The sequence below is a fragment of the Lithobates pipiens genome, unplaced genomic scaffold (assembly GCF_037356315.1).
Source record: "Lithobates pipiens isolate NorthernLeopardFrog02 unplaced genomic scaffold, aLitPip1_a1.2 Scaffold_8, whole genome shotgun sequence".
NCBI lineage: Eukaryota > Metazoa > Chordata > Amphibia > Anura > Ranidae > Lithobates > Lithobates pipiens.
The window spans coordinates 52,663,203-52,689,329 of NW_027507903.1; the positions used below are offsets into that span (position 1 = coordinate 52,663,203).

The window sequence follows — 26,127 nt, forward strand, 5'->3', positions numbered from 1 at the left end:
AAACCTCCAGTGGGTTAAAGTATAGTCCCAGCAGCAAGAACATAATAACCGTCGCGCAGAATTAAATTATGAGGGCATTCCCTCACAAAAAATGGCGGCGATTGACCACGCATGCGCGATAGGTGCATTATGCTCTATATAGAGCGAAGGGTGTATGAAGATGGCCGCTCCAGATGACGTCTGAATGACGAAACGCGTAGGGCGTGGCCAAGCGACGTACACCTTTAGCATAGACGGCGAGGAAGCCGAACGGGACGCTCGCAAGCTGCTTTAAAGCTACAGCAATAATTTAACAAACCGCTACCATTCTTACCTATATTTGTAAGTAGTTTTAATCTTTTTTAAATAAATCTGTTTCTCATACGTTATCACACTATGGATGGTCCTCTTTTTTAAACATACACATCGTGGCACACTTCACCCATGGGAAAACGAGGGATCCCCAGCATTACACCAGAAGCAAGCCAGAGAGCGACACAATAGCTAATATTGTAAAGGCTGATCCACCCCGGACGGGGTCTTTTTTCCGGTGAGAGTACAACTTAGAAGTGACCACAGTGCATGGAGAACAAAATTTGAATTCATCACTCCCTCTCCCCCACTCACGGGACAATCTTGTTACCCATCAGAGACTATCTATATATATATTTTTTTTATTTTTTTCTATTTTTTATCTATTTTTTCATTTTTTCATTTTTCACGTTTTCACTTGATGTAGCAGCATTGTGTTATTTATCACCTATTTAATGTGTTATCATACTTTTTGCATGAAATTTGTACAAACTTCACAGTCACCTTAATTCACTGGCTGTTTGAAGATAGCACAGCCTGCCTCATTTCATGTTTACACCTAACTGTTACTAAATACTAGCACATGTAGTTGCACCAGCACTTTATTTATAAGAGTAATTGTCACAATCTTTTTGGATTAACAGTTTTCACTATCTTTCACTTGATAGCCAGCACGCTGGAAATTATTTATTGTTTTAATATATGTAATTTTTATCTCACTAGTTTCCATACTAATTGCCAGTATGTTGTACATTTTATATAATTGAGCTGGATTAACACTTTTTCACCTTAGGGTTTTTATTAATTATTATTATTTATAATTTTTTTCTATTTAATAGCCAGCACGCTGGAAATTATATATAATAAGTTTATATTGGTTTCATTGGTACAGCTAACCTCATTTTCACCAACTAATTGCCAGTATGTTGAACATTTCATACAAATGAGCCCCTAGCGACACATTCTTTGGCAGAAAAAGGTATAGCGCCAGATCTATTCATTGTACCCCCCCCTTTTAGGAGTATAATACATCTAGGGCTGCAACTAACGATTATTTTTATAATTGATTACTTGGCCGATTATTGTTTCCATTAATCGGTTCATAACCTTAATAAAAAAAAAGTGGGTCAAATTGATGTTCAACCACATCGACAGGAAAATTTGGAAATAATAGAAAACTTCTTAATCAAAGTAATTTTCAGTGTTTTTGGTTTTCGTTCAGAAATTACATTAATTTTAAAAACAGAATGTTTATAACAAGTGAAAATTTCAAACAAAATTCTTTCATTCAGCGAACGTACAAAGATTTTTCATCTGAATATTCTCATCTGAAAACTGATCTGTGTGGTCAGCATGAGGCTCGGTACACATCTATGCAGTTTGTTTTTGATGTGTTTCTGCAGTGCTTTTTGCTGTGCGTTTTGATTTTTGCGCACGCGATTTTACTGCAATTTGCATTTTTGCATTCTCTTTGGGCAGATTAAAAAACACAAATTGCTGCAAAAACACATGCTTTTCTGCAGCTTCTCCATTGAAGTATATTGAACCAATATAGCACCATTTTGTGTTAAAAGTCCCTGACCCTTTCAGATATGAACGTGTCCCATAGGAAACCATGTAAATGAACTGTACTGCATTTCTGCAAAAAGCACCAATAAACATATAGATGTCAACCAGGTCTAAGATGTTTAGTAACATAATGGGGTTAAAAAAACAAAAATTAGCCCTTTATAGTAGAAAAAAAGCAGATAATCACTACTGTAAGGGGTTAATTTTTTTACTGTAGAACTGTGAAAGTAATATTTACAGTAGCGATTATTTGCTTTCTTTGTACTATAAAGGGCTATTTTTTTTTAACCCCATTATGTTACTGGCCAATTAATCGATTATGAAAATGGTAATCGATTAATTTCATAATCGATTAGTTGTCGATTAATCGATTAGTTGTCGATTAATCGATTAGTTGTTTCAGCCCTAAATACATCCTTAAAGTGTATATATAATATCATACCTTACATTACATAGTGCCCAATAGCCAAAAAGGAGTTGGTACCCTTTTGCCCCTGTGCCCACTTGGGAGTGACATATGGCTTGCTCTAGGTGCAGCATGCACAACGACAGCATATAATATCTAACTAATAGGACATAGTTTCATCCTGAGGGAGTGGACAAAGTCTGTGAAACACATTGAGAGATGGCAAGCCATTCCCCCATCAACCATTCTATTGGGCAATATGTACTCTGATGCTGTATTTACAATTTAAGGATGTGTTATACTCCTAGTTGTGTATAATAGTGTCGGGCATTCCGAGTGGAACATGAATGTATTTATATGCCTATAAATATTTGCTATTGATTTGTAATTCTTTTTTCTTAGGACTGATGATACAGCACTTTTATATGTTGATATTATTAAAAATGATGTGTAGCAAGGTCCCAGGCCTTCTTCGGTCTAATGAGAACCTCCAGGGCCAAAGATAGCTGACATCCTTCCGTATATGGTGGGTTGCATGGCATAGTGGGTGTAATGCAAGATAGATTGATTCGGCACCAGACAATTCTTGAATGCAAATGTGATTTTATTTCTCTTAACAGAACTTTGGGAGAGAGGGTTAGGGCCAGGACACCCTTAGGTAGTTGCAAGATTAATTGGCAGACTCTGAGACTTCAACAGGAGGACAGCCATGCAGGGAAAGACATCCAGCGAGACGCCACATCTGCATGTGCAGGAATACTGTCTCCTATGGCAACAGTCTTTAACAGTTTCTAACGAAAGTTGTAACAGATCCTTCATTTCCACTACAATCACTTCTTGTAGTTCTTCAGCCCGCTGAGCTCCCAGTCTCTCACTAGACTAGATGATTCACCGCCACTAAATCCCTTGAGCGCCTCCAATCTTCACTGTAGCATCTTCCTCAAGCGTCACCCCAGCTTCTCTGCTGGGTCCCTAGCTTGGCACTCAAGATAATTATCAAGCTTCACCCCACTGGTCCGCTCGGTCCCTGGCTTGACACAAAAGGCTGCTCTGGTCACCTCTACTGGCTGGGTCCCTGGCTTGATACCCGCTGAAATTTCCTGATTCTTTATTGTCCCCGGTTGGTGAAAATACTGCTCCTGTACTTGCTTCAGTTACTCACTGTGGTCCCTGGTAATAAGGTAGGTTGTCCCTTAGTGGCAACAGCTTCCCCTCTACCTCTGACCACATCAGGTTCTCCGGCCGGCAGATCCATCACTTCTGGTTGGACTGCAAGCCGCAGTCCCAACCTGCACTGCTCTCCTGCTTCTGGATAGGCACTCAGACAACCTAGCAGCCAGATGTCACCGGGATAGGCCCAAACTCCAGCCTATCAGCCCGGACAATACAACACACGTCCACCCAGACAGCCGTCCAGATGGCACACAACACTGATCACCTGGCTCCATCCAAATAAATAGGTTCTTCCAGCAGGCCAAGGGATTTAATATAACCTCTGCCCATTGGCTGGGATACCCCATATACCCATAATCTGACCTTGCATTGCCCTTCTCATATCTAATGCCACCAGGTACCCGGCCACCTAGCGGCAAACGAGAGAAGTGCAGCAATTACAGACTTAAGCCTTGTACACATGATCGGAACAAAACCGTGGAATTTTGTCCGAAGTGTGTTGGCTCAAATTTGTCTTGCATGCACACGGTCACACAAATGTTGGCCAACAATTACGAACGTAGTGATGTACTAGAAGTACAGCGTGGTTTTTCAGCTCTTTAGAGCCACCCTGCGCCAACCTTTGTTCTTAAAAACTATGGGATAATGATGTTGTGGTAACTTGCACAAATAAAAAAAAAAAATAACAAAAAAAACATTATAATATTATTGTTTATCACTAGAAAAAAAACTACTACTGTATATGCAAAACCTTTTTTTCCCATTTTGGATTTGGAGTAAGGGAGGGTTATAACCCCCTCCGTGTTTTTTTTGTCAACTGTGTCCTATTTGGGAAATTTACCTTCACTTCCTGTCCCATAGCCAAAAAATTAAGTGAGAGGAAATCCCTGCAAATTAGGCAAATTCATTGTGGACCCCCAAGTCACCAGAACTACTGTTCCCATTGAAAGATTCCCCCTCTATTTCTGTTATGGTGTCCACCCAAAATTTAGGATTATGTTTTACTTTCTCTTTTGATGATAATGGTAAACAGGATAAATAGACAGGGTGAATCTCCCTAATGGGGATACAGACAGCAAAATAAAATGGTATTGTAATCACTCTCCACTCTGTCCAAAACTTAAAAAACAAGTTTTGCCTTTAGCTATACTTTAAATTCATGTCTCCATATGGTACCTGTAAACCGGGGGCACTGAATTTAAATTCACTGAGGTCTGGTCATTAAAATATTCATCCAGCAGAGGCATGAGTCTCATGTTTGTACTATGACTCGGATTCTCCACAGGGCTGGTGCAAGGATTTTTGACACCCCAGGTGAAACCTCATTTTGGCCGCCCCCTCCCATTGGCCCCGCCCCTGACTCCACCCACTTTCCCTGCCCATGTATACAGTGGTGGTGGGGTGGAGATTTTTGCCTGCAGGCCCACACCTGCACCTCTGGACCTGGCCTGAGACAAATGGTGGCGAGACCAGCTCGCTTCCTCACACCAGCCGTGGTCCACAGGTGTATAGACAGGCTAGGGTAGTATATGGACAGGCTAGGGTAGTATATAGACTGTTCTTTCTGCCTAGAAACTTGAGATTGTCTATGGCAACCAAAAAGTGTCAAAAGTAGTGTTAGACCAGCTAAAAAACAGCGATAGTAAATTAGAACACTTGCAGAATTGAGCGATAGTCATTTGAGAAATTAATTTTATTATTATTATATGAATTTTTTCTATATTTATTTATTATATTATTATTATTATTATTATTATTATTATTATTATTATTATGATTTTGTGTTTCAAACGTTATCATACCCGGGATGTCGACTAGACTTTTGTTTGGACAGATTTAAGTGTGTTTTTACTAAGAATTACAGTATAGGCCTACAATATAAAATGGCAAATTTCTATGCAAAACAATGTACCACTTTGAGATTCAAAAATCTGACATAATCATACTGCCAGGGAGGCTACAGTGGTTGTAACCCTAAAAAAACAAAACAAAAAAACATTGATCCTGATCTTTTAGAGCTGGATACACAGTATAGTGTTTATGCCGTGTAATTTGTTCCTTTGTTCTAAAAAAAATCTGGTTGATCCGGCCTGTTCCTGTGTCCCCTCTTGGTCTTCTGACCATGATAAGCATGGCTGCTGATCCTTATATACCATGGTCAGGTTACGTGCCTCTGTCATCCTGCTTCTCCTCCTCTCTTCTCCTCCCTCCCTGCCTGTAAGCTCAGGAGCCTGTGTGTGATCCATTTCCTCTCCAACCATCCTGCCACTATAGCTGTAACATTGCTACTGAGAAATCCTGTAATCCCCTCTCTTACAGGTGGATATAATGTGCAGTATCTGTGTTTTTAAAAAATTATTCAGCAAAATATCTTATTTACTGTGCCGCTCTAACATGACCTCCCGCTTCTCTCCTCTGCCCCTCCCGCTGTAGTGCTTGGATTGGGGAAGGAGAGTGCCGGCAGGTCACGTGAGCACCCAGCGGCACTGTAAATAAGATATTTTGGGCCGTAATAAAAAAAAAACACATAGATACGGCACATTATATCATCCTGTAAGAGAGGGGATTACAGAATTTCTCAATACTGACTTTACAACCACTTTAAAGAGGAAGTAAACCCTGATGGGTTTACTTCCTCTTTCATTCCCTGCAAAGGCAAAGCATAATGGACTACTATGCATCGCATAGTAGCCCATTATGTGTCACTTACCTGACACAGGAGCCAGCGAAGTCACCGCTGTCCCCTGTAGTCCGGCGCATCCATCTTCTCAGTGGGGTCTCGCAGCTCTGCCGCTGTCATTCGGCGAAGCCACGATGACGTCACTCCCGCGCATGCACACGGGAGCCAACACGCGCGGCATCTTCGTCGTTGACGATGCCGCGCTCAGTGCGTCTGCGCACCGCTGTCTACGGCGCATGCGCCGTAGACAGCGGTGCCTGTCCTCGGGCAAATATCTCCTAAACCGTGTAGGTTTAGGAGATATTTCTTGGACCTACAGGCAAGCCTTAATCTAGGCTTACCTGTAGGTCAAAGTGTGTTGTAAGGGTTTACAACCACTTTAAGTAAAACAATTACTGTATATTTCATGGAGAACACTGATAAGACACAATTCACTAGTATGCCGGAGGTCAGTGTATGTTATAACTAAAACAAGATGCTTTTGTTTTTGTTGGACTGTCTAAAAAAAAAAAAAGGAAATGGCTGTCAGACGAGTTACATGATGTCTGAGACCATTTTAATAAATGTGTTTCTGATATTCATCAATACCTTCTGCACTCAATTTTGATATTGCCATGCAGCCAAACAGTAGTGACTCATTTGTACTCATACAAGAGATGGAAACAATAAACGCAAGCTTGCTTGCATGCCAGGGTGTGATTTATGAGAGGACTCACATAGTGTACATGTTTTTAATCTCACACATGCAATTAGCTAAATGGGAACTTAAAGAGGAACTGCCGTCTGCTCACAGAATTTGTAATAAAAGCCTCTTTGCCATTCTGAAGCTTCTGCCTGTTCACTTCCTGGATTTACACAGAGACACACCTCCAGCTCTGCAGCTCTCATTGGCCCTCTTATGACTCATCCCCCCTCCCTTCTTGGTAAACACTCCCAAGAGTGAGAGAGAGAGCTGTGCATGATGTCACAAGCCTAGGCCTTTTACCAAGAAACAGGAAGTGGGCTGTATAAGGTATTTACTGGCAGAAAAAATGTTTTACTATCCAAAGCTAAAACAAGGGCAGAGGATTTAATAGATGGAAAGTTGAAAAAATGACTGAAGGTCCACTTTAAAGTGGTCGTAAAGGCTCATGCATGAAGGTAAAAAAACATTCTTTGTGCACCAGCACCCTCCAGCCCCCCTAATACTTACCTGAGCCTTCGCTCTCCGGGGACTCTCCCTCTTCATTGGCTAAGGCAGCAGCGGGAGCCATTGTTTGGATACTCTCCCTGTCACAATTTACAATGAGTGCTTTCTCCACCCACACAGCTGCATCATTCATTCACAGAGTTCTTCGGATGAACGAACTACGACTACCACCTTCCCCTGTGGCAGATGGCTTGTAGTTCTCAATGAACTGCAAGGGTGCTGGTGAGCGCTGTGGTAGTTCATTGATCTTCTTGCTCTCCAGTAACTGTCTGCCCATATGGGAGGTATGGGCAGTCAGCTATACTGAGGTTCTGCAGGAGCCTGGCATTGTGCCTGTAATCTGCTGATCACGGGTGTAATGCCCTACAGGCTGCATAAAAAATAAAAATAAATGCAGGCTTTTTAACCTGAAAAATGTGTGCTTTTATTATTTTGAATTAAAAGATGAACTTAGCCATTAAAATAAACATCTGAAATTTCTCTTTCTCCGGCTTGGAAACGCAAATTCAGTTGACCAATAAAAAAACAATTTCTTTAACACAACATCCTCTCATTAAAGGTCTCATTTTTTAGCAGTCTAGCTACACATGTAGATAATGTAATTCATTTTATCACTATGTGTTGAAGTAAAATCTTGTCTTAAGTTATAATTACAAATACTACACACATGAAATACCGCCACCTAGTGTGTCAACACTGCGCCAGCACCCAACCTCCCCCCCAGCTGCCACTTAAATAAATATCAATCAAATAATTGGAAGGTGAATATAACCTCACACCTACACCGTGTTCAATCACTATCACCTTGTGGCGCTAAAGTGGGTAAGATCACTCTCTCCGTAGTACCTACAAAACTATATAATGGAGGTGTACAGAGTAGGCTATCCCACCCTTATTAACTACACCTCAAAATAGAGGGTGTAAGAAAAAAATCAACAAATCAGGTGTATATATGCAGTATCAAGTGACCTGATTTGACTTTTTGAGGTGTAGTTAATAAGGGTGGGATAGCCTACTCTGTACACCTCCATTATATAGTTTTGTAGGTACTACGGAGAGAGTGATCTTACCCACTTTAGCGCCACAAGGTGATAGTGATTGAACACGGTGTAGGTGTGAGGTTATATTCACCTTCCAATTATTTAAGTTATAATTAATTATGTATATGTTGACAGCATGTTTGTTACATGTGCAGGCTTTCCTTCTCCTCTGAAACACAATGAGTTTTTTTGTTGTTCCTCTTCACATTGCAAGTCTATGTGGTTAATCTACTAAAGGCAAATAGGCTGTTCACTTTCCAAGCAAATTTTTCCTTAGACAGGTCAAACACTGTACAAATCTGAACCGGCCGAAATTCAAACCATTAATGGGCAGGCTAAATGAACCAAGTTGATTGATCGATCAACTTGGATACAACCAGTTTGCTGGATTCTCTCACAATTATCGCTAGCAGCTGCTATAGCCATTAGCAACAATCACTGTCTTCTTCCATCTGGAGTAGTCACTATAGCCGCTAGCAATAATCACTATTTTCTCTCAGACAGGAGCAGCTGCTATAGCCACTAGCAATAATCAGTCTTCTCCCAGTGGGAGCGGCTGATATAGCCCCTAGCAATAATCATTGTTTCTCCCCGGTGGGAGCGACTGCTATAGCCACTAGCAATAATCACTGTTTCCTTCCGGCGGAAGCAGCTGCTATTGCCTCTAGCAATAATCACTATCTTCTCTCGGCAAGAGCAGCTGCTATAGCCACTAGCAATAATCACTGTCTTCTCCCAGACAGGAGCAGCTGCTATAGCCACTAGCAATAATCACTGTCTTCTCCCAGACAGGAGCAGCTGCTATAGCCACTAGCAATAATCACTGTCTTCTCCCAGACAGGAGCAGCTGCTATAGTCACTAGCAATAATCACTGTCTTCTCCTGGTGGGAGCTGCTGCTATAGCCCCTAGCAATAATCACAGTCTTCTCCTGGCGAGAGCAGCTGCTATCGCCCTGTCAGGAACCATGAATCAGACTGAGACAGAAGTACAGTTAAATCACACTTGTTTATTAATAATAATAATAATAATAATAAAAAAAAGTAAACAGAGTAAACATAGTCAAAACATAGCCAGAGTTCAGGAACCCGAATTGATAGTCAGACAAGCCAAAACATCAGGGAGCCAGTGATGAGCGTAGTAGAACAGCAAGCAGGATCTGGAGCCAGAACGAATGTCAGCCAAGCAAGTCTTTAACAAGAACACAGGAGAGCGTCTCTAGAGATTTGACCAAGGTGAAGGCAGAGATCATCTGAATTGGACGGCTTAAGTAGACAGTACTGATGATCAGGATATCATCAACAGCTGAGTCACTGTTGAGAGATAGGGGCTGGCAATTAGCCGACAGCTGAGCAGCCAGCTTTGAGAAGGAAGGGCTGAGCCCAGCACTGACAAGCCCCTAGCAATAATCAGTCTTCTCCTGGCAGGAGCGGCTGCTATAGCTGCTAGCAATAATCACTGTCTTCTCCTGCAACATGTATGGCCAGCCTTAGTTTAGTGAATGAGATGAAGCTCTGATGACTCCCATGAATTTATCATGTGCAAGCAAAAAATATTTTTTTTCATATATATCTTCTGGGCAGAGGAATAGAAGATTTCAAGGAATATAGCAAAGCAGATTTTAAAAAATCTGTAAAACTTTTACCTTTTAATCATTCAATCATGTACAAGGAAAAGTCCTTTTTTTTCTTCTTTTTTTTTTTTTTTAAGCTGAATCTAAATACAACAGGCATGTGTATTCTTCCTGAAGTCTAAAGGCCCGTACACACGATCAGACTTTTTGACAACAAATATGCAAATTAGCTGTTTTGGAGCAACATCTGACTGTGTGTATGCTCCATCGGACAAACTTTTTCGTTTTTCATAAGACTTTTGTTGGCTAGGCGAACGGACAAACTTTCTGGCAACAAAAGTCTGATGGAGCAAAGTCTGATCGTGTGTACAGAAAACCATAGGACTTTTTTACAAAGTACAAACACGCATGCTGAGAACCAATGCAAAAGATCAGACAACAATACAGAAGTTGACCAAAGGTGGCGTAAAAGAGCAGAAAAACCACATGATTTGGTGAAAGTTGGTTGAAAAAGTCCTGCCGTGTGTATGCAATACGACGCCCTTTGTACAAAAATCCACAGGAAACTTTGTACAAAGTCCGATCGTGTGTATGAGGCTTTAGTGTGTTTTGTGTATTTACTCTAGATCTGTACAGTTTTCCAGTGTGAAACTTCCCCTCTGTACAGGAACTTCCTGTAATAAAGACCACCCACTGCCGCTCTCTCTCCTTGTGCAGGGTGACTGGTCTTGTCTCCGCCCTCTCCTGTAGTTTTCTGCAGGAGAATGTAATGGATGGGGCTTGCTTGATCCCTCCCACAGCTCTGATCCTCACACAGGCTATGCACAGGAGTTCAACTTTCAAAGGAGTTCAAACTTTTCCATAGACCATTCCCTTTAGAGAAGAAGAAAAGGCATTTATTAAATAGGTGCACAAATAATAATAATTATGTTGAATGATACATAAATGGGAAAAAAAGATCTTGCAATCAAATTCTTAGAAAATGTGATTAAAATAAGAAATTGTTATATATGAGCAGAGTGAATTTGATTTAAATCAAGTCGATCGAAATCATGATTTAAATCACTAGTAAAAAGGCTTGATTTAAATCAACTCGATTAAAATCATAATTTTTAAAGAGCAGCTGTCATCCCGCAGCGGCTCCTTCTCTGACCCGCTGTTGACTCACCGACAGTTCCATTCACATTAATGGGACGGCTGGTGATACGTCAGGGATACAACAAGGTGAGGGACGTGGCGGCAGCGGGTGATTGGAATGCCCGCTAACAGGCGCTGCCATGATGGATCTGAGATGACAGGTGCTCTTTACATGTAAGGACTCATTCATGCTGGTAGTTAGAATCTTTAATAATTGCAAACAAAATGAAGGTTTCCTATTAGGCCGCGTACACACGGGCGGATTGTCTGCCCAACTAAGTTCGTCAGACAATCCGACAGACAGTCCGTTCAACTTTTGAATGAACGGACTTGACCACACACGATGAACAGACAGTCCGCTGAAAGCTTGCGTGATGACGTGTACAGCACGTACGACGGGACTAGAAATACGACGTCCAATACACTGCAATGCAACCTTCGGCGTGTAAATCCTTTCTGAGCATGCACCATACTTAGTCCGTCCAACCGCTGAAGCCCACACACGAGCGGATTGTCCGCTGAAACACGGTTCAGCGGACTAAGTTGGGCAGACAATCCGCCCGTGTGTACGCGGCCTTAGAATAATAAGTTGCCAGGCTAATAAAATAGCGATATCAGAACCGATATTTAAATTGAAAAAAATTATATTTTTTTAATAAAATGTTCTCTGTTATCATTAAGATGATAACCAGGCCTAGCCTAATGACCAGGCTATTTTTTGTGATATTGCACTGCATTACTTTAACTGACAATTGCACAATTGTGCAATGCTGTACCCAAATAAAATGTATGTCCTTTTTTTCCTCACAAATAGAGCTTTCTTTTTGGTGGTCTTTGATCATCGCTGCAGTTTTTATTTTTTGCGCTATAAACAAAACAAGAGCGACATTTTTGAAAATATATATATATATATATATATATATATATTTTTTTTTTTTTTACTTTCTGTTATAAAACACATGGAATAAAAAAATGTAAAAAATCTAATTTCTTCATCAATTTAAGCCAGTATGTATTCTGCTACTTATTTTTGGTAAAAAAATCCCAATAAGTTTATATTCATTGTTTTGCGCGAAAGTTATTGCGTCTACAAACTTTGAGATATTTTTATGGCATATTTATTTATTTATTTTTTACTAGTAATGACATCGATCAGCCATTTTTAGAGGGACTGCGACATTGCGGCGGATGAATCAGTCACCTAACTGACACTTTTGACACTTTTTTGGGAACCAATGACATTATTACAGTGATCAGTGCTAAAACTATGCACCCTTTCTGTACTAATGATGCTGGCAGGGAAGGAATTCAGGGGTGATCAAAGGGTTAAGTGTGTCCCTATGAGGTGCTTGCTAACTGTATGGGGGATTGTCTGACTGGATAAAGACAGAGATCGGTGTTCCTGCTTAGCAGGAACACAAGAGCTCCATCTTCTTCCCTGTCAGAACGTCGTTCTGCCTCTCTGGGGAGCGATCGTAGATGGTTGGCCGGACTCGCTGAATGGCTCCTCCTCTGTTCATTCAGCGTGTGCAGTATCTATTGCATGAAATTATGTACAGGTACGTAGTTTCACGCAAATAGAGCCGACCTGCTGCAGTACATCTGTGGTAGGCGGTTGGCAAGTGGTTAAGGTAAAAAAACGTTTTACGTTTAGAACCACTTTAAATATGTTTTTAATCCTTATGCTGCTAACATTAGTAAATACATGGGACGGTATATTATATTAACTTTTTTCAAACTCTTTTTTTTTTTTTTTTTATTTCTTCAGTTTCCAAAATGATGTCGTACATTCCAGAAGTCTTCATGGGCATTTTATTTCATTCTTTTATCTGGAGGAGGGGAGCAGAGGCTTTATCAGTTAAGCACACCCTCCTGTCTGTATGGCTGGCCTAAAGGCAGATGGATTCCAGGAAGTTAATGCTACATAAATCATCTGCCCTTACTCAAGATGGCCATGGTTAGAAATGCAAGTGGGTGTTTTTCATATTGATTTCACATCAAAATAAAGCATGGAGACATCGATGCATGGGCATGGGCGTCCGCAGAACTTTTTACGGGGTGGGGGGGCATAATTTTATGAAAACCCATGCCTATGGCTCTAATCAGGTGCTTAAAAAACACCCCCCGCTGCTGTAATTCAAGAGATGTATTACAATACAAAAAGATGTACATTGCATTCTCTAGGCTATATAAATTATACGGGCATGGACTGGTCTGGTTCGCCTGGCCTGCGTAGTAACTTCAAATACAAAGTGAAGAAGACATGAATTATCTCATTCACATAATACACTAAAGTAAAGAGACATATCTTTCCAGCAAATTAGCAATAAATAAATCAAAATGCTCTTCCTCCTGGGAGTCCTGGCTGCTCCTAACTGCTGTTACCTGTGGTTCCTCGTGGTTCTTATGTTGCCTAGGCCCAGGGGGGCAGCATATCACTGGGCGGCTCACACTTGAGTGGGTGGTGGCAGTGTCGGCCCGGACCTACATAGTGGAAAACTGCCAGCATATCACTTGGCGGCTCACACTTGAGTGGTCGGATCCATCTACACAACATGAGACACACTACACAGGCAGCCAATCAATGAGGAAGAGTGCGGAAAGGCTGAGCTGCGGAGCGGAGGACCCTGGACCATGTCAGTGTCAGGACAGAGCAGAGAAAGCAGCCAACAAAGTAGCAGACTTAGGAAAAAAAGTCAGCAGCGGCCGTGATTGCGGCCACGGCAGACATCTCAACACAACACACAGACACAGTGCAACTGCACTGATGATTCCAGGGGGGGTTAATTGCCCCCCCTTGCCCCTATTTGTGGACGCCCATGTTGATGGGTGAGCTTGCTGTGAATATTAATTAAAAAGTAATTAAATTGTGTTTTCAGTTTGTAGTACTCAGATTACAGTTCTGCTTTCAAGGGGTTGTAAACCCTCAAGGTTTTTCACCTTAATGCATTTTAATACATCAAGGTGAAAAACCTTCTATCACTCAGAAGCCCCCCCGACCACCCGTTATACTTACCTAGGCCCTGTGTTTCCCACTACAGTGCAATGAGAAAGTCAGCTTTGGCCGGTGTCTTGTGTCCTGATTGGATAGATTGATCGCATCACAGCCATTGGCTCCCACTGCTGTCAATCAAATTCAAGGATCCGGGGGCGGGGCCGAGTCCTACTTTCTGTGTCAATAGATGCAGAAGCAGGACTCGGGATCGCACCCACACAGGTGTCCCGAAGGAGAGTGCTTCTCCGATGGGGCACTCGAGAAGAACAGGAGCCAGGAGCACCGCTGAGGGAACCCAGAAGAGGAGGATCGGGGCCACTTACCTCCGCAAAACCAACTGTACAGCGGAGGTAAGTATGATATGTTTGTTTTGTTTTTTTAAACTCTGTACCTTTACAACCCCTTTGAAATTGTGGCTTTACCATGCAATCATGTACACACACCAGCTTGCAAATCATTGCATGATATAATAGGACCAGAAAATCTAAGACATCTTTTAGAGCTTATTTCCATTTATGTGCATGCAGTAACACAGGTGTTATGGATTTTATCCTACACTACCATTCATCCCTGTGAAGCCTCTATAATGTAGAGAAATATATTGCAGGTGCAAATGCAGTGATTTAGAACAGATCCAGACTGAGAGTGCTCTAGAACGTTCAAACAATCATACTGTTTGAGGTGTTCTTACATTTCCTGCAGTTATGCAATAATGCATGTGAATCGGTACTTATAGTATATTATTACACAAGTCACTTTTGTATTGAAAGCTGAAGTTTAGCTACATTTTATTTCTCTACAGCTTTAGTCAGTGGCGTCACTAGGGTTGGTGTCACCTGGTGCGGTAAAACATGGTGTCACCCCCCTTATTTTCGGGTGTGCAGCCCAGCGTTGGAGCACGTTGGTGTGCGTTGCGGTGGTCATAAAGGTCTGCAGGCAGTAATAGGGCAGATTAGGCACTTCCTAATGGTCCTTCCGGCTGGACATTCACTCACTCTGGGTTGCCCAGGGGGGTGACTCTGGTCAGCAGTCTAGCACGTCTCTGTACCCTGGCAGTGGCTCGGTCTATCTCTTTCTGGTGGTACGGAACAGCATTGTGGGTCTCTCTCTGGTGGCACTGGGTAGCATGGCTCTATTTCTGGTGGCTCTGGGCACTGTGTCTCTCTCTCTGGTGGTGTTGGGCAGTGTGGATCTCTGGTGGCACTGGGAAGCGTGGCTCTCTTTGGTGGCACTGAGCAGAAGCGTTGCTCTTTCTCTGGTGCCACTGGGCAGCATGGCTCTTTCTGGTGATGCTGAACAGCAGTGTGGCTCTATATCTGGTGGTGCTGGGCAGCGTGGCTCTCTGGTGGCCCTGGGCAGCAGTCTGGCTCTCAATCTGGTTGCCCTGGGCAGTATGGCTCTTTCTGGTGATGCTGGGCAGCAGCATGGCTCTCTCTGGTGGTGCTGGGCAGTGTGTCTGTCTCTGGGGGCCCTGGGAAGCAGCGTGGCTCTCTCTTGTGGCCCTGGGCAGTTTGGTTCTCTATCTGGTGGTGCTTGACAGCAGTGTGGCTCTCTTTCTGGTGGCACTGGACAGGGTTGCTCTCTCTGGTAGTGCTGGGCAGCAGCATTGCTCTCTCTCTGGTGGTGCTTAGCAGTGTGACTCTCTGTTGATTGGCAGTTGGTCTCTCTCTCTGGCGGCACTGGGTAGTGGGTCTCTCTCTCTTTCTGGCAGCGCATGGCAGCGTGGCTCTCTGGGGGCATTGGGCAGCAGCATGTCTCTCTCTCTCTCTAGTGGGACTAGGCAGCATGGCTCTTTCTGGTGGTGCTGAACAGCAGTGTGGCTCTCTCTCTGTGGCCCTGGGCAACAGCGGGGCTCTCAATCTGGTGGTGATGGTCAGTGTGGCTCTCTCTCTGGTGGCACTGGGCAGCGGGTCTCTCTCTCTCTTGTGGCGCTGTGCAGAGTGGCTCTCTGGTGGTGATGGGCAGCATGGCTTTTTCTGGTGATGCTGAACAGCAGTGAGGCTCTCTCTCTAGTGGCATTGGGCAGCGTGGCTCTCTCTGGGGGCACTGGGCAGCAGTGTGGCTCTCTCTCCAGTGGGACTAGACTTGTAGCTCTTTCTGGTGGCACTGAACAGTAGTGTGGCTCTCTCTCTCTGTGGCCCTGGGAAGCAGCGTGGCTCTCAATCTAGTGGCCCTGGGTAGTTTGGCTCTCGCTGGTAGCGCTGGACAGCAGCGTGGCACTCTTTCTGGTGGCGCTGGGCAGTGTGGCTCTTTTTGGTGGCCCTAGGCAGCAGTGTGGCTATCTCTCTGGTGGCACTTGACAGAAGCGTGGCTCTCTCTCTGGTGTCACTGGGCAGCATTGCTCTTTCTGGTGGCATTGGGCAGTGGGGTGCTCTCTCTCTGGTGGCGCTGTGCAGTGTGGCTTTTGGGTGGCCCTGGACAGCAGCGTGGCTCTCTCTCTGGTGGCGCTTGACAGCGGCGTGGCTCTCTGGTGGCACTGGGCAGCATTGCTTTCTTTCTGGTGGCATTTGGCAGTGTGGCTCTCTCTCTGGTGGCATTGGGCAGTGTGTCTCTCTCTCTAGTGGCTCTTTACAGCGTGGCTCTCTGGTGGCCCTTGGCAGCAGTGTGGCTCTCTCTCTGGTGGCACTTGACAGCAGCATGGCTCTCTCTCTGGTGGGACTGGGCAGCATTGCTCTCTTTATGCTGGCTTTGGGCAGTGTGGGTCTCTCTCTCTCTCTCTGGTGGCATTGGGCAGTGTGGCTCTCTTTCTGGTGGTGATGGGCAGCGTGGCTCTCTCTCTGGTGGCACTGGGCAGCGGGTCTCTCTTTCTGGTGGTGATGGGGCAGCATGGCTCTCTAGTGGTGATGGGCAGCACGGCTTTCTTTCTGGTGGTGATGGGCAGTGTGGCTCTCTGGTGGACCTGGGAAGCAGCGTGGCTCTCAATCTGGTGGCCCTGGGCACTGTGGCTCTTTATGGTGGCGCTGGGCAGCAGCGTGGCTTTTTGGTGGTACTGGGCAGTGTGGCACTCTCTGGTGGCCCTGGGCAGTGTGGCTCTCTCTCTGGTGGCGCTTGACAGCAGTGTGGCTCTCTCCCTGGTGGCACTGGATAGCGTGGCTCTCTCTGGTGGTGCTGGGCAGCAGTGTAGCTGTCTGGTGGCGCTGGACAAAAGCATAGCTCTCTCTAGTGGCACTGGGCAGCAGCATGGCATTCTCTCTCTGGTGCTGGGCAGTGTGGCTTTCTTTCTGGTGGTGATGGGCAGCATGGCTCTCTCTCTGGTGGCACTGGGCAGCGGGTCTCTCTCTCTCTGGTGGCGCTGGGCAGCGTTGCTCTCTGGTGGTGATGGACAGCATGGCTTTTTCTGGTGGCTCTGAACAGCAGTGAGGATCTAGCTCTGGTGGTGCTGGGCAGTGTGGCTCTCTCTCTGTGGTCCTGGGCAGCAGCAGGCCTCTCAATCTGGTGGCCCTGGGCAGTGTGGCTCCCTCTGGTAGCACTGGACAGCAGCATTGCATTCTCTCTGGTGGAGCTGGGCAGTGTGGGTCTCTCTGGTTGCCCTGGGTAGCAGTGTGGCTTTCTGGTGGTGCTGTACAGCGTGGCTCTCTCTGGTGGCCATGGGCAGCAGTGTGGCTCTCTCTCTGGTGGCACTAGGCAGCATTGCTCTCTTTCTGGTGGCACTGGGCAGTATGTCTCTCTCTCTCTGATGCTCGGCAGTGTGGCTCTTTCTGGTGGTGATGGGCAGCGTGGCTCTCTCTCTGGTGGCACTGGGCAGCGGGTCTTTCTCTGGTGGTGCTGGGCAGTGTGGCACTCTGGTGGTGATGGGCAGCATGGCTCTCTGGTGGTGATGGGCAGTGTGGCTCTCTCTCTGGTGGCGCTGGGCAGTGTGGCTCTCTCTCTGGTGGCGCTGGGCAGTGTGGCTCTCTCTCTGGTGGTGATGGGCAGTGTGGCTCTCTTTATGGTGGTGATGGGCAGTGTGGCTCTCTTTATGGTGGTGATGGGCAGCGTGGCTATCTTTCAGGTGGTGATGGGCAGCGTGGCTATCTTTCAGGTGGTGGTGGGCAGCGTAGCTCTCTCTCTGGCTTCCACCCAACACAGTCCTCTCAAAGCACTCACTCCCTCCCTCAGCTTTTTCCTGGGTTTCAGTCAGTCTCTCTCTCTCCCTCCATGCTGGGAGCTGTAGCCTGCTCCCTGTGGACAATACTAGGGCCGCCAATCTTCTGGGATTACATGTTCCATGATACTCCCCTAGTTTCTTTTGATTGCCCATCCGCTGTGGCCAATGGGGAGGAAAAAGGGTGGGGGGAGGAACCTAATGAGAGCTGTTCTCTCTTCTCCTGCACTGTTGACAGGAGAAAGGGCAGGGGGTGAGCGAGGGAAACAATCTGACAGCACGCAGCTTGCCTCTCCCTTGTGAAAGCACCGCTGAGTTCTCTTTTCCCCCCGAGTGACTGAGCAGGGGAAAAGAGCCCGCAGTCACCCTTCATTGATGGGGGGCTCGACAGCACCTTGATGGTGTCAGCCCACGGGCAGGTGGCACCCAGGTGTGGAATGCAACCCCCACACCCCCATAGCGACGCCAGTGGCTTTAGTTAATTGACTTACCTGTAATGAAGAATGTCCCACAATGATTAGGCTGCTGGATTTACCATGAATTTCAGCCTCTGTAAGCCCTTGTACACACGGTCGGATAAGCCGACAACAAAATCCGTCAGATTTTGTCCAACGGATTTTGTCCGAAACTGGTGTTGCATACACACGGTCGGACAAAGTTGTCGGAAAATCCGATTGTTCGTAACATGATGACGTTATTTTGTTACGACAGGACTACGTTCAGACTAGTAGCCAAAAGCTTTGGTCTAGGAATTTGACCTGAGCATGCGTGGCACTTTGTCCGAACGGAATTCTCTACAAACGATCGGACAAAGTCCGATCGGATCATGTTGTCGGAAAATTTTATAGCCCAGCTCTAAAACTTTGTCGGTCAGATATTCTGACGGAAACAGTCCGATGTAGCCCACACATGGTCGGATTATCCGACAACACATGGTCTGATCGGATATTTTCTGACGGAATGTCCGACCATGTGTAAAAGGGCTATCAGGACCCACAGAACTGGTGCATGGAAGCAGATATCAGAAAAATCTGATTTTTTTTTATTGAACTCAGATTATTTATTTTAGTTTTATTTAAAAAAAAATGCTTTTGGAGTAAAAATCTATCTAAAGATAGTTTTCTATTTAAGATACATAAACCTATTATTTTTTTCAGCATGAAATGGAGCTTAGTTATGTGGCATTAGGCTGTATATTCTGCAATATTTAAATTTTTTGTAAAATCATTCAATGAATCCAAGTTCTGCAAATGGAGATAACATGCACTGCATTGACGCATTCCCATAATTTCACAGAAACCATGAGATAAAGTAAAGTTTAGGAATATTCATTTATCCCATTGTTTTGCAAATCAATGTACACCACAAACTGTATGATTGAATCGGTTCTGGTATCGCTGTTTTACTAACCTTACAGCTTATTATTCTAAATAGGAAACCTTCATTTTGTTTGCAAATATTAAAGATTCTAACAACCAGCAAGAATAAGTCCTTACTTTTAAAGAGTACCTGTCATTTCAGATCCATCATGGCAGCACCTGTTAGCGGGCACCCAATCACCTGCTGCCCCCACACCCCTCACCTTGTTGTGTCACTGCCGCATCACCAGCCGTCCCATTAAAGTGAATGGGACTGTCGGTGAGTCAGAGGAGGACAGTTGCTCTTTAAAAATTATGATTTAAATTGAGTTGATTTAAATCAAGCCTTTTTACTAGTGATTTAAATCATGATTTAGATTGACTTGATTTAAATCAAATTCACCCTGCTCACATATAACAATTTCTTATTTTAATCACATTTTCTTAGAATTTGATTTAAATTGAGTTGATTTAAATCAAGCCATTTTGCTAGTGATTTAAATCAAATCCACCCTGATTCTCCTCATCAGAATACACTGATCACCATTTGCACCCATTGACTGCAAGCACTGCTTGAATTCTGGTTTTCCAGCTACACTGTTCAGCAGACTTCAGTCATTAGACAGGCTTCTGATGAACAGAGAGCGGTACCCATGTACCATGTGATCTGGACTTTATGTAGATTGTTGCAAGGCTATAATTATTTGATCCACAAAAATGAAAGAGACAATTAAAGGGTATCTAAACTCAAGAGCAAAAATTGAATGTATTGCCTTTAACCTTTCCTTATATATCGTGTCTGGTTTTGTTTAATTTCACCTGGTGATCAACACATCTGTTATATTGTATCTAGAAGCAGTCACCCTAGTAAGGAAAAGTGTTAGGACCATAGGCGTGCACACATGATGTGCCATGGTGCACCCTAATCACCCCGTGTGGCAAAGTTTCAAAGTTTACCTCTGTTTAGACCCCTGATATTTCACCAAAGCCCCCCCCCCCCCCCAACAGAACTCCTAAAAAAATAGTAAAAAAAAAATAAAAAAATGTAAAAAACTAAAATTGTAAAAAATAATAAAAAATAAAATAGTAATAAAAGAACTACTGACACCATCCACTGTTCTACTGACACCAATCTCTGCCCTTCTGACACCATCCACTGCTCTACTGACACCATCGGTATATATACTGACACCGTCCACAGCTCTGCTGACACCATCGGTATATATACTGACATCGTCCACTGTTCTACTGACACCAATCTCTGCCCTTCTGACACCGTCCACTGCTCTACTGACACCATCAATATATATACACACAAATGTGTTTGAGCTTTGGGGTGCACAGCCTAATGCAATAGGCTGTGCACACCTATGGCTAGGACTATATAACACCTCCCCCTCTCTATAACATTCTTTCCTTGCTTTCACTTGTTTAAAATCAATAAATCAAATATTAGACTTTGGAGAAGAATAAAGTTGTCTCATATGATAATTCAGAGTGCATTTGCTCATAACACCTAGGGCAGTAGCAGTTCTGAATGACGTCGGGTATAAACACTCTGTATCTAATCCATTTCTGACGCACAATCTGACTTTCAGCAGTTGTCGTTTCATGAAATTTTTCATGCACAGTGGTTCTTGAAGACGGTTTATGAAAAAACACTTTACAAAAGAGAGCATGTCTTTATTTGCACACAGAAAGGCTAGCAGAACATTACATTATACATAACAGATGCTGTACATCATTTTACCAGTGTAAAAATCATTGTCACCAAGTCCTTTTTCCCAGATCTTGTGCTGGTGCTCAGCCCTGTCGCTTCTGCAGTTCATCTTTGGGTTTTTAGATTTGCCTTATAAACACTTTAGTAGGAAGAAGTTGCAGACAGCACCTCTAGGACAGTTACATAGTTTTCCGATCCTGGATGCCTTCCTTACTGCACACTGCTCCCCTACATCACACTGGAAAATAAAGTCACTCAAGATATAACTACAGATGCATACATTCATTGTTACTGTGCAGATTAAATATTATGCTTATTTGTCATCTAACACATCTGTCACAGCGTTACTTGTAACATCTCTTGTCATGTATGTTTGTATACAGTATGAATATATACAGAAACGTCTAGTGGTGACTACCTGTTAAGTCACCAGCATGGTGGATAATGCAGAGGAATAAAAAATCCTAGCTGGCTATCGTCGTGCATACAAATAGCAATTAGACACATTGCTAAATCTATTAAATATGTTTGGAGATCCAGCTGACTAAATAAATATATACAAAAAACACAGCAAAAAATGACTTCTGCTTGGGGTGGCATATTTAAAAAATATATAGAGTTCTGGGTCATTTTTATTGCAAAATAAGTGTATCTGAAATGTTATACAGCAGTGTGGTCTTTGCAGCCATGCTGATGATCTGAACTGGAGTTCTGTCCAGATAGGGACACTCTCTATTCTTTGATGATATAATTCCAGAGATTGTTGATTCAGGGAATATCTGATAGACTTGGGGGATCAGGAAGGAATCCCCCCACCACTCCCCTAAATTGGGCCATGCTTTCTAGGATTTTTTTTAAATTGCTTGAACTAAATGAAATTTTTATTTTATTTTAGCCTAACTATGTAACTATATGTAAATACAAGTAAATGGAGAAATGGGAAACATAAAGTGCCTAACCTGTAATATATCACTACATCCTAATTTTCATTAAAACAATATTAAACTTTCTATTGTATGCACCAAGTATAGCATATTCCCTTGCTTGCGATCTATCAAGTGACAATCTATGGGGGGATTTACTAAAACTGGACACTCAGAATTTGGTGTAGCTGTGCATAGTAGCCAGTCAACCTCTAACTTCAGCTTGTTCAATTAATCCTTGACAATAAAACCTGCAAGCTGATTGGTTTCCATGCAGAGCTGCACCAGATTCTGAGTGTTCCAGTTTTAGTAAATCCCCTCCTATGTAACAAGTAGTGAAGGTCTTTTTGCTGTTTACAGAGCTATGCAGTACAGGCATTGCATAAGCTTTGGTAATAAAACCTGGAAGCTCATTGGTTTCTATGCAGAAGTGAGCCTGCACTTTCCAGCTTTAGTAAATAAACCCCATTGTGTACTTAAAAGTGGGGTATGCCTTTATATGGAAGTCAGCATACAAAGATAGCATGTCTATCAATAGTTTAATTGACAACAGGCAATACATTTCTGTACATATCAGTGGCTAATATATTACTTTAAAGCAGCAGACAAACACAAAGGTTATATTTTAGCTTACTTACCACTGGTACTTGTCCGAATTTCTTTTCCCAGGCAGGCACTCGTTTACTTTGTAACTTCTCCAGGACTTCCTGCAGAGCCCCCAGCTACAAAATATATACATTAACTTACATTGTTTCCTTGTCTAAACCACACAAGAACTAAGCACTATATAAAGAGAGATACAGGTGGCTGCCTGGTTATACTGGAACTACAAGTCCCAGAAAAGTGGAGCCACAGATTGCAAACTGTTGCAGTAAACAAAACAAAAACAAAAAACAACAAAAAAATGCAAGCTTTGGCAAACCAGCTGTTGTATAAGTCCTGCCTTGACCTTGTCTGGTTGTTCTGGAACTACAAGTCCCAGAAAAGTGGAACCACAAATTGCAAATCATCACAGTAAAAAAAAAAAACAAACAAAAAAAAAAAGAAAACACAACAATAATTTGCAAGCAGTAAATTTGCCACCTAGCTCCAGCTATTGTAAAAATCCTTTGCAAATTGTGCCCTTGTTTTTTTTTTTAACTGGAACTACAAATCCCATATAAATGGAGCCACAGATTGCAAACCATTGCAGTTAAAAAAATCCTTTGCAAATTGTATCCACCCAGCTATTGAAAATGTCCCTCCTTGACCTCATCTGCTCATGTGGTTGCTTTGGAGCTACAAGTCACAGAAAAGTGGAGCAACAGATTGCAAACCATTGCAGTAAAATAAATAATAATAATAAAAATAAATCATTTGTGAGCTGTGTCCACCCAGCTGTTGAAAAAGTCCCTTCTAGACCTTGTCTGGTTGTTCTGGAACTACAAGTCTCAGAAAGAGGAGCCACTGATTGCAAACTGCTGCAGTAAAGAAAAACATAATCATTTGCAGCTGTGTCCACCCAGCTGTTGTAAAAGTTCCTCCTTGACCCTGTCTGGTTCTTCTGGAACAACAAGTCCCAGAAAAGTGGAGCCACAGATTGCAAACCATCACAATAAAAAAATAATTTGCAAGCTGTGGCTACCCAGCTGATGTAGAAGTTTCAACCTGCCCAGGTCTGGTTGTTCTGAAACTATAAATCCCAGAAAAGTGGACCCACAGATTGCAAACCATTGCAGTAAACAAAATGTAAAAATAAAACATTGAAAGCTGTGTCCACAAGAACAATAGAACAATGTTGTTCTCGTACTACAACACCCAGAAAAGTGGAGCCACAGATAGCTTCCATTTTTTTTTTTTTTACTGTAATGGTTTGCAGTGTCCACCCAGCTGTTGTAAAAGTCCCTCATTGACCTTGTCTGGTTGTTCTGTTACTACAAATCCCAGAAAAGTGGAGCCACATATTGCAAACTATTACAGAGTAAACAAAAGATGGAAGCTGTGTCCACCCAGCTGTTGTAAAATTCCATCCTTGACCTTTTCTGGTTATTCTGGTACTACAACTCCCAGAAAAGTGGAGCCACAGATTGCAAACCATTACAGTTAAAAAAAAATGGAAGCTGTGTCCACCCAGCTGTTGTAAAAGTCCCTCCTTGATCTTGTCTGGTTGTTCTGGAACTACAAGTCCCAGAAAAGTGGAACCACAAATTGCAAATCATCACAGTAAAAAAAAAAATGGAAGCTGTGTCCACCCAGCTGTTGTAAAAGTCCCCCCTTGACCTTGTCTGGTTGTTCTGGAACTACAAGTCCCAGAAAAGTGGAACCACAAATTGCAAATCATCACAGTAAAAAAAAAACAAAAAAAAAGAAAACACAACAATAATTTGCAAGCTGTGGCCACCTAGCTCCAGCTATTGTGAAAATTTTAACCTGCCCTTGTTTTTTTTTTAACTGGAACTACAACTCCCATAAAAGTGGAGCCGCAGATTACAAACCATTGCAGTAAAATAATCATTTTCACTCTTTGCCCACTCACCTCAGCTGTTGAAAAAGTCCCAACTTGATCTAATCTGGATGTTCTGATACTACAAGCCCCAGAAAAGCGGAGTCACATCCCCCCCCCCCCCCCAAACTTTTGTAGAAGTCCCACCTTGTTAGACCCCCATAACTAAAGAGCACAAGTTGCGATAGAACCATGCTCTCCATGGATTGAAATTACTCACCAGCTCTTTCTCACTGGAAGGAATGGCGTCTTTTGGGTAGAAGTCTCGGAGTGCCCTGGTCTCCAGGTCTGAGCTGTCATCTTGGGCACAGACATTGCTAATGATAAGGAGCAGCAGGCAGCTCCCTAGAGTGAGTGCGCGCAGCCTGGAGCTGTCCATGGTGCTGAGCCCCGACAATAGCCCGACAATAGCAAACGAGCGCAAACACAGGAAAGCAGCGGTCGTGGGGGACAGCTATGTTGTAGAACAGTTAAAGCTCTCTATCTCTTCCACTGGGATGTATGTTATTTTATTTGATGAGATCCTCCCATCATGACGCCAGTAAGAAGCGTGGGGGATGAAGCAGAAATCAGACAGATCCTTGTACTGGTGATGGTGAAGGCTTTTGTTCAAGCAATCAATCAACATCCCCAGGCAATGCTGCCATGGCACAGAGGGCATGGAAGACTTATGTTTCCTCTCTGCAACTTCAAAGCAATTTAATTTTACTGTGAGAACTTTGTCAGACCGCATTTCCATCAGTTCTGCTCAGACTCTTAGGAAGCCTGCATCTTCTAAATCCACATTTAAATAGAGTTCCCAAGGCAAGTGGAAGCGTGAATACACATAGATCATGATTATTACATGCATCTAGAAGTCATTGCTTTGCCATATTAAATATCACGATGCAAACAACATAAATAACAAATGATTGCCCTTCAGCTGCAGGAGTTTGTGTAGCAGAAAAAAATAACCTTATCCTATCAGAAGATTTATTTATTACCAGTGTCATGTCATATGTCTTTTATTATCTTCAGGCTGTCTGCTGTGGAATTACAGGTTACAGCATGCCCTGTCACTACTTATTTCACATCCATAATAGATCTGGTAGTTCTATCATGACTGGTAAGGTGCATTTGGGTTGCTTTATTTCTTCATTTAGAACAAAAAAAAAAAAAGGCAGCGCTAAAAGTGAAAAAATCACCTACTTGTGAAAACGGTGAAAAAAAATTTGCACAGTGGCATAGCATAAGCCAAGCATAATAAAAATAACACAAATGCAATATGTATAGATAAACAATACAGAAATCCACATGAACAATGTGTAAAGATCCCCACAATATATGTGGCTGAATAATAAAGAGATCCACGTGAACCGTACTACATAGATCAAACAAATAATGTGAAAAACAAAAAACAAAAAATTATCCTATGACACGTAAGAAAATAATCGTCCCCTTAAGCAACAAATAGTTCCTCTTCAGTAAGGAGTGATCCAAATTGACAGGAATGCCCAACTTCCAGTAAA

General features: G+C 43.1%; 1 protein-coding gene across 1 annotated transcript; it reads right to left on the minus strand.

Annotated features, from left to right (window-relative positions):
- Positions 1-21,156: 21,156 nt before the first annotated feature.
- On the minus strand, positions 21,157-25,151 carry LOC143964270 (cocaine- and amphetamine-regulated transcript protein-like). Its single transcript, XM_077473974.1, has 3 exons — positions 24,840-25,151; positions 22,776-22,859; positions 21,157-21,452 (listed from the first exon to the last, which is right to left on the minus strand). The coding sequence occupies exons 1-3, from the start codon at positions 24,996-24,998 to the stop codon at positions 21,345-21,347; spliced, it is 351 nt and encodes a 116-aa protein (XP_077330100.1). The 5' UTR covers positions 24,999-25,151; the 3' UTR covers positions 21,157-21,344.
- Positions 25,152-26,127: the final 976 nt, after the last annotated feature.

Excerpts from the sequence above, each read along its gene's own strand:
- LOC143964270 (XM_077473974.1), bottom strand. The coding sequence starts at position 24,998 with ATGGACAGCTCCAGGCTGCGCGCACTCACTCTAGGGAGCTGCCTGCTG. Across the intron at positions 22,860-24,839 it reads CTTCCAGTGAGAAAGAGCTG|CTGGGGGCTCTGCAGGAAGT; the intron begins GTGAGTAATTTC and ends TATATTTTGTAG. Across the intron at positions 21,453-22,775 it reads AATTCGGACAAGTACCAGTG|TGTGATGTAGGGGAGCAGTG; the intron begins GTAAGTAAGCTA and ends TTTATTTTCCAG.